The 19,085-nt window shown below is 43.1% G+C and overlaps 1 protein-coding gene across 1 annotated transcript in view; it reads right to left on the minus strand.

Moving 5' to 3' along the window:
- The window catches only part of LOC144783955 (uncharacterized), a 53,722-nt gene extending 45,258 nt beyond the window's left edge, over positions 1-8,464 (minus strand). Inside the window, exons 1-2 of the mRNA XM_078662684.1 lie at positions 8,005-8,464; positions 7,224-7,729 (exon numbers count right to left, since the gene is read on the minus strand). Coding sequence (XP_078518810.1) covers positions 7,224-7,729; positions 8,005-8,431 — 933 coding nt within the window. The 5' untranslated portion in view covers positions 8,432-8,464. The remainder of the gene's footprint in view (positions 1-7,223; positions 7,730-8,004) is intronic.
- Positions 8,465-19,085: the final 10,621 nt, after the last annotated feature.

Below are 19,085 nucleotides of genomic sequence, written 5' to 3' on the forward strand. Positions count from 1 at the left end.
TGCAGCTGTGGGACAGAGGCAGGGGATGAGGTGCCTGAACTGAAGGAGACACCAACCCCTTTTAGGTGAGAGGGTTTGGCCAACTCCAAAAAGGATATCAACCAAAATACCTTTGTACAGTGTGTTCACTAAGCCCTAAAATCAGCATACTTTCAATTCTGAATAACTAAAACATAAATACATGTCTGTCAACAAATAATTTAATGTTGTACCAATATTAGCATAAACTGAAAGCAGGTTACCTCTGTTTGGGCATTTCACCAGGGTAACACTTACTTCAAGTCACTAAACTATTTGTCAATTGCCACATATTATAAATGAATTCTGCACTGAAGTAGCTTAGCAATGTATTACATTCTATATAGATACCTATGCTGTTGAAGGCAGTCAGAATACGAGTATTTGGGTGATTTGACAAATGAATTCCACAGCATAAGTTAATACATATCACTTGAAACAGTTCTAATACACTTCAGTAGAGAGCAAAACACATTTTCACCTCATTTCACTCCAAAATACCTCTAGTTATTTGAAGTTTGTTGTAGTTTAGTGATATTGTTTCACTAAATATGCTGGCTTCCACTTTGTAACGCATCACAACAAATGTTGCATACACTAATTCATATATATTACTTACTTCAAAGATTCACATAGAAATCACATTATGCAACATAGTATGCCTTGATGCATTTCAACAGTTGCCTAATGAGTGGTGAGTTAGGCCAGATTTTTAGTTTTCCTGATGGGATAATCCTACATATATGTGATGAAACATTCCATCTTGCAAAATCCCTTTAAGTTTGCCATATCTCCATTAACGCTTTATCATGACAAAGGACATTGAGAAATGGTTTATGGTATGTCACTATGTCGCTAATGTGTGCACATTCCTCTCTGTGACTCAACAAAAATTGTATGCCATTAGTATTATTTGTCAAAAACAGACTGCCTTACAGACATATTTCTGTGAAGCTGTAAGACATCTTGCTAGTCTATCACTTTTAACCTGTATGAAACAGTATTGCTGATGTTAAACACAATTTCAATAGCCTTTGAATTCAAAATGTAGCTATTAACACTAGTCATTTTGGATCACATGCTCACTTTTCTTTGTGTAGGATCTCAACATACCAATGTGATATTTGGTACATTCACTGTATCCTAAGTGGTTCCATGTTTAAATAGCGACAACAAACATATAGTTAACAAAAATATAGATGTAAAAATATCGACTACAAAAATATTGAGTCCCTATACTTAAACAGGTAAGTACAACAATATCGACTCAAAAATATAGATGTAAAAAATATAGATGTAAAAAATATCTACTTTAAAAAATAATATAACTTAAATTAAATAATTAAATAATATTAATATAATTAACAAAATAAATTAAATTACATTTATATTTTAACAAATTATAACAAATAAACTTAATTTAATGAATATAAACACAATAAAATTGTACATATACATATATTTTTTTAATTACATTTTATTATTATCTTTATTTAATTTATAAACATTAATAATTATAAAATAAACACATATATAAAACATTTTGAATAAAAAATAATATTCTATATTTAATTAACACATTAAAGTATTAAAAAATAATAATACATACATTTAATAACAAAATACAAACATTAGTAGTGAAAACATTTGATAGCGAAGGGGTAAAAATGACTATTCCCACTCCAGTAAGTGCAACAGTACGGAAAGCGTTGGATAGCGTAGGAGTACAAATTACTATTCCCACTCCAGAGAGTGCAACAGTAGGGAAAACGTTGGATTGCGTGGGGTAAAAATTACTATTCCCACTCCAAAGCATGCAACAGTAGGGAAAGCATTGGATAGCGTAAGGGTTAAAATTACTATTCCCACTCCAGAGGGTGCAACAGTAGGGAAAGCGTTGGATAGCGTAGGGGTAAACATTACTATTCCCACTCCAAAGGGTGCAACAGTAGGGAAAGCGCTCAATAGCGTTGGGGTAAAAATTACTATTCCCACTCCAGACAGTGCAACAGTAGGGAAAGCGCTGGATAGCGTAGGGGTAAAAATTACTATTCCCACTCCAAAGGGTGCAACAGTAGGGAAAGCGTTGGATAGCGTAGGGGGAAAAATTACTATTCCCACTCCAGTGAGTGCAACAGTAGGGAAAGCGTTGGATAGCGTAGGAGTAAAAATTACTATTCCCACTCCAGAGAGTGCAACAGTAGGGAAAGCGTTGGCTAGCGTAGGGGTAGAAATGACTATTCCCACTCCAGACAGTGCAACAGTAGGGAAAGCGCTGGATAGCGTAGGGGTAAAAATGACTATTCCCACTCCAGAGGGTGCAACAGTAGAGAAAGCGTTGGATAGCGTAGGGGTAAAAATTACTATTCCCACTCCAAAGGGTGCAACAGTAGGGAAAGCGTTGGATAGCGTAGGGGTAAAAATTACTATTCCCACTCCAGTGAGTGCAACAGTAGGGAAAGCGTTGGATAGCGTAGAAGTAAAAACTACTATTCCCACTCCAGAGAGTGCAAAAGTAGGGAAACGTTGGATAGCGTAGGGGTAAAAATTACTATTCCCACTCCAGAGAGTGCAACAGTAGGGAAAGCGTTGGATAGCGTATGGGTGAAAATTACTATTCCCACTCCAGAGGGTGCAACAGTAGGGAAAGCGTTGGATAGCGTAGGGGTAAAAATTACTATTCCCACTCCAAAGGGTGCAACAGTAGGGAAAGCTCTGGATAGCGTAGGGGTAAAAATTACTATTCCCACTCCAGACAGTGCAACAGTAGGAAAAGCGCTGGATAGCGTAGGGGTTAAAATTACTATTCCCACTCCAGAGAGTGCAACAGTAGGGAAAACGTTGGATAGCGTAGGGGTAAAAATTACTATTCCCACTCCAGAGAGTGCAACAGTAGGGAAAGCGTTGGATAGCGTAGGGGTAAAAATAACTATTCCCACTCCAGAGAGTGCAACAGTAGGGAAAGCGTTGGATAGCATAGGGGTGAAAATTATTATTCCCACTCCAGAGAGTGCAACAGTAGGGAAAGCGTTAGATAGCGTAGGGGTGAAAATTATTATTTCCACTCCAGAGAGTGCAACAGTAGGGAAAGCGTTGGATAGCGTAGGGGTGAAAATTACTATTTCCACTCCAGAGAGTGCAACAGTAGGGAAAGCGTTGGATAGCGTAGGGGTGAAAATTACTATTCCCACTCCAGAGAGTGCAACAGTAGTGAAAGCGTTGGATAGCGTAGGGGTAAAAATGACTATTCCCACTCTAGTGAGTACAATAGTAAGGAAAGCGCTGGAAAACACAACAATAAAAAACTAACAGTCAAAAACATTTTTTATACACTAATTCATATATATTACTTACTTCAAAGATTCACATAGAAATCACATTATGCAACATAGTATGCCTTGATGCATTTCAACAGTTGCCTAATGAGTGGTGAGTTAGGCCAGATTTTTAGATTTCCTGATGGGATAATCCTACATATATGTGATGAAACATTCCATCTTGCAAAATCCCTTTAAGTTTGCCATATCTCCATTAAAGCTTTATCATGACAAAGGACATTGAGAAAAAATGGTTTTTAATTTAATTTCCAATATAAACATAATTAATATATACATTTAAATATATTATTAGTAACAAAGATAATAAAAATTAATTATTTAAACATTATTTAAAACTATAATATCCACCACACACACCTAAAATTAATTACACAATTACATTTAATATTGACTAATTAATTAATGAAAATTAATGTATTTTTTAAATTAATTAATTAATTAATTACCAGCTTTCACACCATATACACTTAAAAACACCACAACACACACCTAAAATTAATTACACATTTACAATTAATAATTACTAATTAATTAATGGTAATTAATTTAAAAATTCTTTATTAATTAATCAATAATTAATTAATTAATTACCACCCTTCACACCATTTACACATATGAACTCCCCAACACACACCTAAAATTAATTGAACAATTAACATAATTAATTATTAATTGACTAATTGAAATTAATTAACAACTATTTATTAAACTTTTATTAATTAATTAACACATTAATTAATCAATTAACTTTATATAATTAAATTACTTCCCACCCTATTCCCCTATAAACCCACAACCCGCTACGGAAGTAATAACACAAAATTAAACATAAAAAACATTAATAACTAATACAATTCCAAAACATATAATAAAATAACAAACAATTCTCATTTAAAACACTAAAATACATAACATTATTAATAAATCGATATTTTTGTAAACTATATTTTTGTAACCGATATTTATTACAACTATATTATTGTTATCAATATTACTTACCTGTCAAGTCGATATTCTGGTCAAACTATATTTTTGTTGTCGATATTTGTTCCACTCGATATTTCTGCGGAGATAATAATGTCAGACGATATTTCTACGTCGATATTACTACTCTGCACCATCCTAAGTGCCTAGAATGCTATTCCACATGTAATAGGGCCACCATTACATCATCCACAGTAGTGAAGTAGCTTCACAACTGACACAATAAACAGTACTGGTCTGGTTGGTACAAGTGTCCCTCATGACATCAACAACATGATGCTTATGTGGAGTTTAGGCAGCAATGTATCCGTTCAGAATAGTCCATTAGTTGTGAGCAGGAATCAGGAGGGATCCTTTCCAACAAATTAATGGAGAAAGCAAATCATCATACACAGTGTACAAGACATGCACCGCCAAGAACTCTTCTCTTGCGTTGGACATGAGTAACCCTTAAAGTTGATGTAACAAAATCCTGCATTTAACATGTAAAACTCTGTTTAGAATGTATCCCCTTGTTACTGTTGTTGGGTCATCAGCTGCCCATCAAGCTCCAGATAGGCCACTGCAAGAATGCAGGCTCAGAGTGTGGCGCATGCTCCTCCAACAAAGGGAGGTCTGCCCAAGCTGACCTTCTGCTGACTTTTGGGTCCAAAAATAGGTCCTCCCACCTCCTGTGGCAATGGATACTTTGCCACTTGTAGGGCCAGATGTAGGTAGGCTTTTACCGGGTGGTAACGGCCGAAAACCGGTAAAATCGGCCGTTACCGAGAAATGAGATGTAGGAGGCCGTAAATTACCGATTTCATAAAATCCGAGTCGGAAACATACCGACTCGGTAAGAATGACCCGGTAAAATTACCGTGTCGGAATCTACCGTATACATAAATACCGAGTTCGTATTTTCCGACTCGGTAAATCAGAAACGGTAAAAATCAGCCTTGGAGATGTAGGTAAGCACAAAAATACCGATTCTGCCGAAAAACGGTATTTTTAAGTCGGTATTTACCATGCAATGAAAGCAGGTGGTAACCAAGGGAGGGCTATAAAAAAAGTCCCAAAATGCACCTCAGGACCCATGATGGCGGCTTTTTACATCATAGCAAGACGGCAGAGACTACAGGCAGCAGGACAGAGAGAATGGCTAAGGGAGGAACAAGTGTACAGGCAGAGGATAACACTGTTCCAACTGACAGAGCCTGAAATACTGCAGAGGTACAGGCTACACCCAGACACCATCAAGCAATTGATCAGGGACCTATACCCTCTCCTGGACCACCCAACACCCAGGGCCCATGCCATCCCACCTCATGTCCAGGTGCTATGTAGCTTACACCTGCTGGCCTCAGGGAGCTACCAGAGTGTGATAGCTGTAGTGGGTGGCGTGTCCCAGGGCTGCCTGTCCCGCTTCTTCAGGAGGTTTCTTGACGCCATGATGCAGAGGATGGGGCATTATATTAAATTCCCTGTTACACCGGCAGAATTAGCCAAAACCAAGACTGACTTTTATCAACTGGCACACTTCCCTCACGTGATCGGCTGCATCGATGGCACCCACGTCCCACTCTGTCCACCTGCAGCCACAGAGCACATATACAGGAATCGCAAATCGACGCACTCCATCAACGTCCAGGTCATATGTAATGCAGGTAACCTCATCACTGACATCGTAGCCAAGTTCCCCGGAAGTACCCATGATTCATACATATTCCAGAATAGTGGAATATACACACGCCTACTTGCCGGAGAATTTGGAAATGGATACCTGCTAGGTAAATCACATTGACACACCCTGACACTCACATTAGATCTACGTCTCAAGTACTTGCAATTAATGCCTATCTTTCTCCCCCTAGGCGACAGTGCATATGCCCTGCGGTCCTTCGTGCTCACTCCCTACCTCAACCCATCCACCAGGAGTGAAAGGCGATACAACGTGGCTCACAGATCCACACGAAACGTAGTTGAGCGCACATTTGGACTCCTAAAGAGCAGGTTTCGCTGCCTCCACAAGAGTGGAGGTGCACGGCAGTACACCCCAATCATCTGCTGCAAAATAATAGCGACCTGTGCAATGTTGCATAATCTCGCCACCAAGCAAGGCACCGAGGTGGAGCTCACATATCATGAGGACATTGATGACGACCCAGAGGTGGCAGAGCCCCAAGCCACAGTGGCAGCAGCAGCTACAGATGGGAGACTGAGACGGGCAGAGGTTACACAACAATATTTCTGAGTGAGTAAAGAGACACAGGCATGAATGTAACTTTGTGTAAGTAGTTTAATATTCACTACGCCACAGCATTGTTAGCTCACATTGGGCTCACTAATACTGACACTCCATGAGTGTGTTGTCACGGTTAACACCACCGTGACTACAGCCTTGGGTGGAGTGCAAAGTCATTGTTTGTGGCCACGGGCCACAGGGCGGGGCTGCTGTGGCTGTGAAACAATGTCCTCACGCTGGCCTGTCACACTTCCCCCACGCCTGCCACTCCTCCGTAAGTCATGCACAGGAGTGCTTGCACCACTCCTGCTGGTGGACCCCTCGCTTTTGGCAGCACAAGTGTCGCCTCCAGTGCCAGTCTGATGCGCGAGCACTAGCTCCATGGCAGAGGTCATCCTGGCCATACCTTCACTTAAATTGTTGCAGCACTGCACTATGGCATCCTGCATCGTGACTGACCGTCTGCACAGCACAGTGGTAGCAGTTGCAAACCTGTTCAGGGCCTTGGTTTGCTGGCGCACATCCTCACGGGCCTTGCGTCTCTCCAAATGGTCCCTGTCCAATTTGTCACACAGGACAGTCATGCACTGTGTGATATCTGATATTCCTGACGCCATGGATTGCATGCTTTCTGCCATTTCCCCTATGCCCTTGCCTACTGCTTCCAGTTTATTATTAGTTGTGCGTGCGTGCCTCTGAACCCCCATCATTGCTTTCGCCTGCAGGCGCTGCACCTTCACCATGGTGGCCTCCAGTCCGCAGAAGACACCTTGGACTTGCCGCACATCCTCTACCTCCCGTGGCCGTCGCCCTCGGACACTGGCCCGCGTGACTCTGGGACTGGGCTGCTGCTCGGTGTTGCCTCTGTCCTGTGTGTCACCCTCCACCTCCTCCTCCTCCGATGATGTTTGCAGTATTCTGCGAGGGGGCACATCATGGCTCCTGACTCTTCCCAGCACTGGGGATGGTGATGTGGGGGTGGGTGATAGTTCTGCCGCTCCTGTGTCCTGACTACCAAATAGGAGAGGGGATTGTGGATATTCTGCAGTTGCCTCCTCAGGTATCGGGGCAGCCTGCTCTTGGTCCTGCCCTCCGTGAGATGTGCTAGGTCCTGCTCCTTCCCTCCTCTTCTCTCTGACCTCAGCTGTGCTGCGCTTTGACTCTCCTGTGGACAGACATGGACATTGTGTCAGTAATGTTGTTCACCTGTGTCATGAGATTAAAAACACTTCTATTGCACTTTTGCCTGTCTCTCATTTGCCTATGCTACTTGTCTGTTGCTCCCCTTGCTGCAATGCACGCTGACTGCTCTGAGGTATCTACACATGACTACATTTCCCAGGATGCATTGCAGGACATTAGTTAAACCTGTTGTGGAGTCTGATTTGTCCTGTGAGGGGAATAGGTAAAAGGGTAAATGATAATGTTCCTGCATCTTACCTGGTTTCTTTGCTCCTCTTGCTGAGCTGTCTGCGTCTCCTATTCCGTGTATACATTCCTTCTCAAGGGTTGTTGCGACCATCTCCTCAATGTCGGTGAGTCTGGGGGCTCTGTTTCTTCCGCCTCCTGTAGCAGCACTTTCCTTGCGGTGGGCAGCAAGCTTTTTTTTGGTGATTATGCGGATGTCATACCACCGTTTTTTTAGGTCTTCTAGGTCACGGTGGGTGACACCAATGGCATTTACCTTGCCTTGTATGTCCAACCAGGTGCTGCGCTTGATTGATTCTGCAACATGCAGAGTTTGCTTTCCAAATATTTTCCCATAATGTCTGACAACCTCCGAAATCAGCACCTGCAGTTCCTCCTGGCTGAACTTCTGCTTCCTTTTGCGCTCAGCAGCATCTCTCTGTGCCTCCTGGCTCTCCATCTTGCTGTGTAGTTTGTCTCAGGAAAGGCTGCTCCACACTCTGTCATCCTGCTCTCCTGACTGTTTGTTTCTGCACCTGCATGGGCGTGGCCTGTCCCAGGTACTGGGGTGTGGTGCTTGGATCTGATTGGTTAGTTCCCCTGTGGCTTGGAATTTGGGTGTGGTTGAAGTACCTGATTGGTTCACAGGCACACATGTTTGTCAGTTTCAAATTCTTCGGCGGATAGTTCCGACACGGTAAATACCGGGTCGGTTTTTCCCGACTCGGTATTTTCCGGGTCGGGAGTTGCCATTCATTCCTATGGGCCATGGCACCGGTGGATCGGTTTTGGTTTTTCCGTCTCGGATTTTACCGTGTAGGTATATTCCGAGTCGGTAAATACCGTTTCCGAGTACCGACAGGTTCCGAGTCGGTATTTGATACCGTCATTGTTACCTACATCTCATTTTCCTACTCGGTAATACCGAGTCGGTATGACTCGGTATTTAAGAGGTCGGTAAATATTATTTACCTACATCTGGCCCGTAGTCCCCTAGGGCCTGCACCTTCCTGATGATAACATTCCATATGTCCAGTTTCTGATGGGCTTTGACCTGTATGTTTAAATGAAATGGGAAAAAAAATTGATTTGTGACTTTTTATTTGTCTGTATTGAGGTAACAAACATGTTCTACCTCTATCACTAGCATAACTCAATTCAATTTTAGAGCTTTATTCGATTTGATTTTCACCTTTTTTTAAAATCATAAAAGCATTTTATACAAAAAGTATCACATTACAAATACACATAATAAATAATTTAAAAAAGTATTAAATCAATTGAGGTGATCGATCGGTTAGTCATTAGTGCATAGTGAGTTCCGTTGTTTCAACACAGTTATTAAGAACATCGACATAGTCCTAATACACAGAGGGTTTCCCAGTTGTTGCAGATTCAAATAAGCTGGCCTACATTGCCGCCATGCCCCACCTCTCAAATATTGTTTCAACCATCTAGCACGCTCTTTCTTATACAATTTGCATAGTAATACAAGATGGAAGGTGGACTGGACGGATACATTGTCACATGGACAGGGGGCCAAAATTCTATTCCAGTCATTTTTATCCGGATAAGAAACCAAGTGGTGAAAAATGTTGAACCTGAATCTAGTCAGGACAAAGCGTTCAAACCCCAAAGTCACGATGGTTAAGTATGGTTGTATTTTATACGTAGTTAGTAACGGCTGATGTTCGAGCACAGATCTTTTACTGACCTCACTCCCAAGCCTTAGGATGTTGAAGTGCTCCATACATAAGTTTCTTAAAGCTTTCTTGGGGGTTTTCCCAATTAGTTCAGGTTTGTAGTACCATTCTGGCCTTTCAATGTCCATGAGAGCTTTCCTCACGTACTCAAGCCATTTGATGCTTTTTACTTTGTCCAGGGCCATGACGTTATTAATTACTTCTCGATTTAGACCCAATTCTGGCGTCACCCAGATTCTCCTCCAGAGCAAAATTGGCTGGATTTTAATCAGGTCTGTCAAATATTCCATTCCTAATTCCATGTGGCAGTTGTAGACTGATATACTTTTCGGAAGGGACAGGAGATATCGAAAAAAGTTGTTTTCAATAATTTGGAGAGCTGTAGCGTCCTGGTATCCCCATATTCCCGCTCCATACAGGGCAATGCTTCTACACTTAGACACATATATGCTGAGCATTATTTCCGGTTGTTTTTTCCCCAATTTACTAGCAAAATGCTTCACAGCCGCAACCGAGCGTTTAAAGGCTAGAGATCTATTTTTCACCTCGGGGCCCCAAGCCCCTGTTGACTCGATTGTGACTCCTAGGTATGGGAATGTTTTTGTAGCTTGTAATTGAAGATCTGCCACGCTAAGTTGCTTACATCTTGCTCCACCTTTTCCGGATCCCATCACAAAGGATTTTTTAGCGTTAAGTTTAAGGCCCCTCTCCTCCATGTAGTCTACGTATTTATTTAAAGCTTTTTGGGCACCAACCTTTGTTCTTGCCATCAGCACAGCGTCGTCCGCATATAAAAGGGAGCCGATCTGTCTATTCCCAACCTTTGGGGAATCAATGCTGCTGGCACCCAATTCCTTCTCTAAGCTGTTGGTATATAATGAGAAAAGGAATGGGGCCAGCACACATCCTTGCCTCACCCCCTTCTGTATGCGGAAAGACCTAGTGCATTCCCCCATCAGCCCAAACCTTACTCTTGCAGTAGCATTCAAGTATAATTGTCTCAAAAAGAGAACAATAGCTGGGTCCACTTTCATCCCCTCTAATGTTTCCCATAATTTGTTGTGTATTACGCAGTCAAACGCCGACGAAAGGTCGACGAAAATTGCGTAGAAACATCCCTCCTTAGCTCTAGTATATTTCCCCTGTAATAGGACAAAATTTAAAACTTGCTCCACTGTGCCCATCCCTGGCCGAAATCCGTATTGTACTGGCGTTAGGATATTCTTTTCTTCTGCCCAGTCCTGTAGTTTAGTCAAAACCACTCTGCCTGCAATTTTCACTAGTGAATCTAGGAGTGATAATGGTCTGTAATTAGATGGGCTTTCCCTATCACCCTTTTTATGTATAGGGATAATTAGTGATTCTGCCCATGTTTTAACAAAACCTTTTACACAGCTGGCCTCCATTACTCGTAGACAGACAGGTGCCCAAAGGTCTATGTTCATTTTGTAGAGATCACTTGGGATCCCATCTGGTCCCGGGGCTTTATTATTCTGGGTGGAATTTATAGCCGTCACAACCTCCTCTAAATTAAACTCTAACGGGATGGGGCAGTAATTACACTGTAATTGGGACTCCTCTTGGGCGTTACAGCATACATTTGAGAAAAACTCCACCCATGAATTTTCATCAATGGCGATTTCCATTTTAGCTGGCACTTTGTTATTAATAAATGGTGAGTTAACTACTTGCCAGAATAACTTTGGATCTCTATTCTCCGCCGCGTTCATTAAATCTCGCCATGCTTTTTCCTTAATGGCCTTCTTTCTTTGAACTCTTGCTACATTATATGCCTTTCTAAGTATTCTAATCATGGCATAGTCCCTTATTGTTTCTTTTAAGGCCATTGTAAGGGCTTTATGTGTCTTGCTGCATTGAGTGTCAAACCATCCATTGGTAGTATTATTTTTTCTAGAACACGTCCTAGTCAGCACTCCCTGTATACTCCTGGTGATATTACTGAATGCCTCCAAGGTTTCACCATTTGTAGGGTTATCCTGTAAGCATACGAGTAATGAAGGGAGTGCGTCTTTCACAATTTTTTGCAAGATTTTTTTGGGGTCTACCATACTCCATTTTAAGGCTATGCCATTTTGGCGTGCAACCGCTAGATTTTGCGTCCAAGCCAGAGTCTCAGTTAATGAGGGTGTTTTTGTTCCCGGTTGTTAGATCTGGGGGTCTCTAGTTGGCAGAGGTAGGTACCACTGTCCAAATAGGGACCCTTGCTTCTAGTCAGGGCAAGGAGATAACCCTCTGAGATAACTCCTGCTCACCCTCTAGGTAGCTTGGCACGAGCAGTCTAGGCTAACCAGAGGCAATGCGTAAAGTATTTGCACCAACACTCACAGTAACACAGTGAAAACACCACAAACTGACTCCACAACAGTTTAGAAAAATAAAGGTATTTTAATCTAAACTACACAAAACCAAAAGGACAAAAATCCAACATACACAGTTCAAGAATATGGTTTCAAAAAGAGTTCTTAAGGTTGCTTTAGAATTCTCTACGTTGCGATAGAATTCTCTACTGATGCGTGAAAAGTTCACAGTTGTGTCACGTTTACTCACAGTACCTTTTAGTTGCAACAAAGTTCCAAAAGCAGAAGCTGGTGCCGTGGAAAACAAGCGATGCGTTGCTCCTGAGACCCTGGGGAGGCGATGCGACAGCCCCGCTGCAGCAGCGGGCGTGTTGCGACGAATCCGGTCTGTATGGGGAGGAAGGCCACTTGTATGGATTCCGGTGCGTAGGTTCCGTAGGAAGTCTGTTCTCGCAAAGGCACGATGCGACGATCTCGAAGGGGCTGCGACGATCTCCGGGGCGACGATGCGCGGTCCAGCGGTGATCCTCTCTCTCGCAGCTCCTCGATGCGTTGATTCTGCAACGATGCTCGCAGCGACGTGATGCGGTCCGTAAGCAAGCGGTGCGGCGTTCTCACCCAGCGACGACAGGCTCTGCGACGACTCTCGCAGCGATGTTCGATTCTCCCGCACCGGTCTGGTGCGTCCCGCAAACGAAGGATGCGACGTCTCTGGCAGCGGCGTCAGGCGCTGCGACGATCTCGACCTCCGTAGCGGCGGGAAACTTCTCGCACTGTCGGGGATGCGCTCCGCAAGCGAGCGATGTGACACTTTTCAAGTTCAAAAGTCACTCAATCTCAGTTTCAAGCTTCCCAGCTCAGGTACAACTTCCAGAGGCCCCACAACTGGATCAAGCACTCTAGGAAGGACAGAACTCTCTCAGCAGAGTTCAGGGAAGCTGAGAGCATGAGATTTTTCCCTTAGTTATCCAACCTTGGTCAGTCTGGACCCCTCCTTGTTCAGTCCATTTCTTTATCTCATCTGTGGTGGCATGTGTCTGTATGTCAAGTACATCTTGTGTGGGATCCCTGACTGTCATACTTGTTGTCAGTAATGGTACCTCTGTCTTTGTCGTGTCTGTTGGTGTCTGTGCTGTAAGTTTAGCTGTTCGGTCTGCCAGGTCATTACCCTGGGAAATGGTGTCTGTAACTTTGGTGTGAGCTTTGCCCTTCAGGATAGAAATGGCTGTAGGTAAATGTATGGCTTCTAACAGGGCTTGAATAAGCTGGCCATGCTGAATCTTGGTCCCATGAGAGGTCAGGAAACCTCTCTCCCTCCATAAGACCCCGAAATCATGAACAACGCCAAAGGCATATTGTGAATCAGTATAAATGTTTACTTTCAAGTGCTTAGCTCTTATGCAGGCTTGTGTCAGAGCGATGAGCTCTGCTGCTTGTGCTGACAATGTGTCTATTTTCTGTGTCTCTATGACCTCTGTAGCAGTGGTCACAGCATAGGCTGCTACTAACTCTCCTGCACTCGTTCTCATGCATGATCCATCTACATAGAGCGTTAAGTCTGGTTCTGGAAGTGCAATATCTGTCAGGTCTTGTCTTGGTTTCGTCACTATATTCATTATTTCCACACAGTCATGTGGTGGTGCATTTACTGTACTTGAGGGCAAAAGTGTTGCAGGATTCAGAATGCTACAACATCTGATCTCTATGTGTGGCTGAAATAATGTCAGTTCATATCCTGTCAGTCTTGCTACAGTCAAGTGTTGTGTCTGTGTTCTGTTTAAGAGAACCTCTACTGCATGTGGTACCTGTACTGTCAGAGGGTGACCCAATACTATTGAATCACTTTGTCTTATGGCTAGGGCTGTTGCTGCAACTGATTTCAGGCACGCAGGCAGAGCCTGGGCCACAGGGTCTAGTGTACTGGAAAAATAAGCACACGGCTTGTGTTTTCCTGCTTGATCTTGTGTGAGAACAGATAACGCTGTTCCTTCTCTTTCAGTTACGAAAAGCATAAAAGGTTTGCTGTAACATGGAGTCGCTAAAACTGGCGCTTGACATAAAGCTCTTTTTAATTCCTCGAATGCCAAGGTGTGTTCTTGTGTCCAAGGGAGGACAGTTGGAGTAGCTGCCTCCTGTGTAGTCAACGGTATGAGTGGTTTGGCTAGATATGCATACTGGGGAATCCATTGCCTGCAGTAAGAAGTGAGGCCAATAAATGCACGAACCTCCTTTTGTGTCTTGGGCTGTGAAAGGTTAGCAATGAGTTGTATACGTTCTTGTGTTAGCTGCCTACCCTCCTTGGAAAGTAAGTGTCCTAGGTACACCACTTTCTTTTCACACAATTTCAACTTCGAAGGGGACACCTTGTGCCCCTTGTCTGCCAGAAAGTTCAAAACTGTCAGTGATGCATATTCGCATTCTTTTTCTGAGCGTGCTGTAATCAGGATATCATCCACATACTGTAGTAACGCAGTGTTGGTAGGCATGTGAATGCTGTCTAGCTGTCTTTTCAGAGCCTGACTGTAAATACTAGGGCTTTCTGTAAAACCTTGAGGAGCTCTTGTAAATACAAAGCTACGACCTTTTAATGAAAATCCGAACAGGTACTGGCTGTCGGGATGAATGGGAACACTAAAGAAAGCATTTTTCAAATCGATAACAGTGAAGTAAGTAGCCTCTGAATCAATAGCAGTCAATAATGAAGAAATGTCTGGCACCACTGGATATTGTGGTACTACACATTTGTTCAATTCTCGCAGGTCAATAATCAATCGGTACACTGGCAGTACACTAGGATCAGATCTTTTAAGGATAGGAATGACAGGCGAGTTACATACATTTGAGACTGTCTCTACCACTACCCCCCGTGCAATAAATTCGTCAACTATTTTCAGTAATGCTGTTTTGGCGTCAGGTGGTAACTTGTATTGTCTAATACGTGGAAGTACTACTCCTGCCTTGAGTGTGACATGGTGTGGCGTTATGTCCATGTAACCTACGTTAGTCGGTCCTTGTGCCCACAGGATCTGTGGCACGTTCTTGAGTCTGTGGTCAAAATCAGTCAGTACATAACGTACCTTAAAATCACGCAAGAACAGTCGTACTCCTTCTGGAGAACAGCAGATAACTGCTCCTAGATCTTTTAATGTCTTCATACCAAGTAAGTTTTCTGGACATGACTTAGTAAGTAACAGGTCAGTGGTACGTGACAGTGGACCAACCCCTAGGGAGACTGGTTTAGACACTTCATTAACAATAGGCTTTCCTGAAAATCCCAGGGAAACATTTTGTGAGCCCGAGAGAGGTGCCCCTGGAACCTCGTCATGACTGATGGTAGTTCTGCTCGCCCCTGTGTCAATCAGAAACTTTCGATCCTGATCTAGAACACGACTATGTACATACGGACCCTCTTGATCTACAGGAACCTCAATAAGGGGCAAGCCTACTTCCCTCTCGAGGCTGTTTCATGAGAACTGTTGATATTCTGGATAGTCAGACTGTGTGTACTGATACATTTGTGGTGTGGCATTAACAGGCGGTGGTGGAGGATAATTCGCTACTGTCTGTTGCGTGTTCTGTTGCGTGTTATTCTGTCTAGGAGTGTACTGTCGCTCTTTTGTCTTGCCTGTAGCTATATTGGGTTTCAGGACAGTGCAGTCCTTTACAAAGTGACCTGGCTGTTTGCAATAATTACAGTTCCCTTTAACTGGTGTCGTGTTATTTTTGTTCGAATTTGCCGGTACCGTTTGGGCAACCAGCACCTTCATTTTGGTCTCTTTCATGCGTCTCTTTTCATGATCCTGCTCTTCCCTAATTCTGTTCTGGTGATACTGTAGCATCTGTAACATTTGTGAAGGACTATTTGCTTGCCAGGTACTCTCAACCTTCAGTACTCTATTCTTGATCTGGGGTAAGGAATTCTCAACTAATTTGCTCACAAAAAGATGTGGAAATGACTCGCTACCTGGCTTAAGGCCACTATTAATAGTAAAGCATTTCTCAAATCTAGAATAGAAATCACTAGTGTCCTCGTCTTGCTTTTGTTTACAGGCTGAAATAGCATCCCAGTCTTCCTTTTTAGTAATCAATAATCTTGGCAAAACTTGTATCAGAAATTCAGGTAGTTCTCTAGCTCTTTCTCCAAGACCAACTCCTGGGGCCCTGCCTTTCTCTTCTGTTTCCAATGCTTCCCAACTTAACTTTTTATCACCCACTTCCCAGTCTTTTTCCTTGAGCTTTTCATAAATCTCTGCAGGTAACAGTACTTTTAATAGCTTCAGAATGTCAGCGTACGTATAATCTCCTATGCGGAGGATGTCTTTTAATTCACGGTGAAATCCCCCCGGGTCTTTATCATGGCAAGGCAACATCTTTTTCATTTCTAAAATCTCTAGTTTCGTTAAGGGGGTGTAAACATACACTCGTTGTAACTCATTGGCCGCATTCTTAACGGGATGAACCTCTCGTAGGGGGTTCTGTCTGTCTATGTGTATGTTATGTCTGTCATGGTGTAAGACTGGAGGCATGTATGTAGTCAGAGAATCTATGTACTTATGTCGTTGATCCAGGATTACATTAATTAATTCAGTACCTAGACCTGTCCATCTATCTAGTAAAATGTCGTCAAGTATTTTATGCAAGTGACCAGGATCAGTATGCTGACTTTTATACAACGTTATCAAGTGTTGAACCATGTAAATACCAGCCAAACGCTGTTCGTTCGGTGGAAGGCTTAAGAAAGTCTGAGCCACTATATCACTGCTATATATATTGGCATTGGACACCCACTGGGTGGCTGACCGGGCCAACTCTATTTCGTGTTGTGTGGGAGGTCTCTCACTCCCTATCCATTGTTTCAGTGCTTTTTCAGTAGCCTGGAATAGAGCTTCAAGGGAATATCTTTCTTTTATAGCTGGCCCTTGTTTACAGTAATCAAGGCACTTGGGTCTGTCAAACTGTCGCGCTTTTCCTACATAATTAATCTTGCCTTTCAGATCCTGACGATCCTCTACCTCTTCCGCTGATGACTCGCCCTTCTCGTCAGACTCTTTCCTGTGCCTTTCTATTATGTCCTTTCGTATTTTCTTGTACATGGCATCTATCTGTCCCTGTTTCTCATGTCTACCGGCATCTATGTGATCACTCCATTCTATCAAACCTGGCTTTACATCTCCGTCTCCTTCGTCTTGTTCCCTGATCAGGCAGTTAATAATAAAACGTAAGACATGATTCTTAACCCCTACCTTTCTTTGTGCCATGGCTTGTGCTATACTATCTGGTCCCTCCCCCGTTCTAATAAAACGATACATGCTATCTAGGTGATCTTTCATGTCTGGTAATGTCTCTAGATATGCAACAGCTTGTCTTAGTCTACGTGAAATCACGACCATTGAACCCTTTCCTGGTTCTGGATCATATACACAAAATGGAATGGCTGCATCTACAGTAGGCACCCCTCCCACTGCCCCGGGACCTACGTCATCTTTTACGGGCTGCTGCTGGAGTTGCTGGAGCTGATCTGCTGGTGGGGGTGGAGGAAAACCTGCATTAACGTAGTCTGGAAGGGACTCGTCTAGATACGAGGAAATGAACGCATCTGATGCTGTCGGCTTTATTCTATGTACTCTATATGGTACAGGTGGTGGCGTCCGCGGCCTACTGGATCTTTCTGAGGTGGTCACTTTAGCTAGTTCTTCTGACAGAACGGGATAAATACCATTAACAATGGCGTTTCTTTCCCTATCAGTCTGTTCTGTTCTGACACGTTCCCCTTCCTCTCGTAGCTCTTTATCTTTGGCTTTTTCCTCTGCTTGTTTAGTTCTCTCTGCTTTATTGAATTCCTTCTCTGTTCTCCTGTGTGACTCTTTGCGCCATAACTCAATAGCGTCTTTCTGAGAGGGTCTTGACTTCTTTTTCCATAACGCTTCCTCTACTCTCATAATGCATTCAGAATCCCATGTACCCGAGACAGGCCATCTATACTTTTCCTCCAAGTCCTTGGTGTAGTCTACCCATATATCTAAAAACAAAATGGCGTCTAGCCCATGCTTATTATACATATAATGACCAGGTGTGTCTCTAGGCGGGATGTTAACTGATTCTTCTAGTATACCTTTTCTGGTCCCTATCTGACGTAACTTTGAAAACAGTGGCATCCTCTCAGTGGTGATGGAACCAACACAATGGAAACACAATACACAAAAATAGACTGAGACAATCAATCAACCATTCACTCTAAACAAATTAAACACTAAAACATATACAACCTAAACTGATACAGAGAGTTAAACATGTACTTGAAAAACAATTTTGTGCACTGAAAATACAGTACAACCATACCGGTCTCAGAAATGAGACACGTCTTGACCGTTCCCACGTTTAACCGTGGGCCCGTCTTGACCGTTCCCACCTTTTACAGTGGACCCGTCTTGAAACTTGATGCATTCCCCATAGTGGTACTCACCGGGAAGCAGAATCTTGAAACTTGAAGGCCTCGGACTTCTACGCATGCGCCTTGGAACAGGTGGACCTCTGGAGACCTCGGACCTTGCTCTCTGACGGGCTGGGCTCTGGTTGAGACGATCCGCGTTCCTCACCGCCTCGCATGGATGCCTGGTCGCAGTCCGTCCTCCTCCTGGGCCTGAGGGAGTAGCGGGAAATCCCAATGGCGTGTACACTTTAAAGTCCGTCACGGCTGTGGAAGGGGGCAAAGACTAGACCTACAACTCCGGCAAGTGGGGAAAGGGACATGTCCCTGTTCAAGGGCGCCAATTAATGTGGTAAATAAAATATTACCCTGGCTTAATTTCTAGGCATTAACAATTATCATGCATCAAGTGAGAAGCAGAGTCCGTGGTATCTGAGTTAAAATGGGCTTTATTCCAATAACTCGAGTCAAAGGGAGAATCAGTTCCATCACCACAGAGGTTCAGGAAGGGTCTTCCATGGTACAAGTAATCATAAATACAGCCCATAGTCCAGCACACTTAGGAGAAAAAGCAATGCTAGACAGCTTACAGAATATCTGGTTTAACAAGCACCTGCGTGCCGCAGCGAAACAGAAAGTGCGAACATGTATGATCTGTTGCCAGTT

Source organism: Lissotriton helveticus, chromosome 10 (assembly GCF_964261635.1).
Source record: "Lissotriton helveticus chromosome 10, aLisHel1.1, whole genome shotgun sequence".
Taxonomy (NCBI): domain Eukaryota; kingdom Metazoa; phylum Chordata; class Amphibia; order Caudata; family Salamandridae; genus Lissotriton; species Lissotriton helveticus.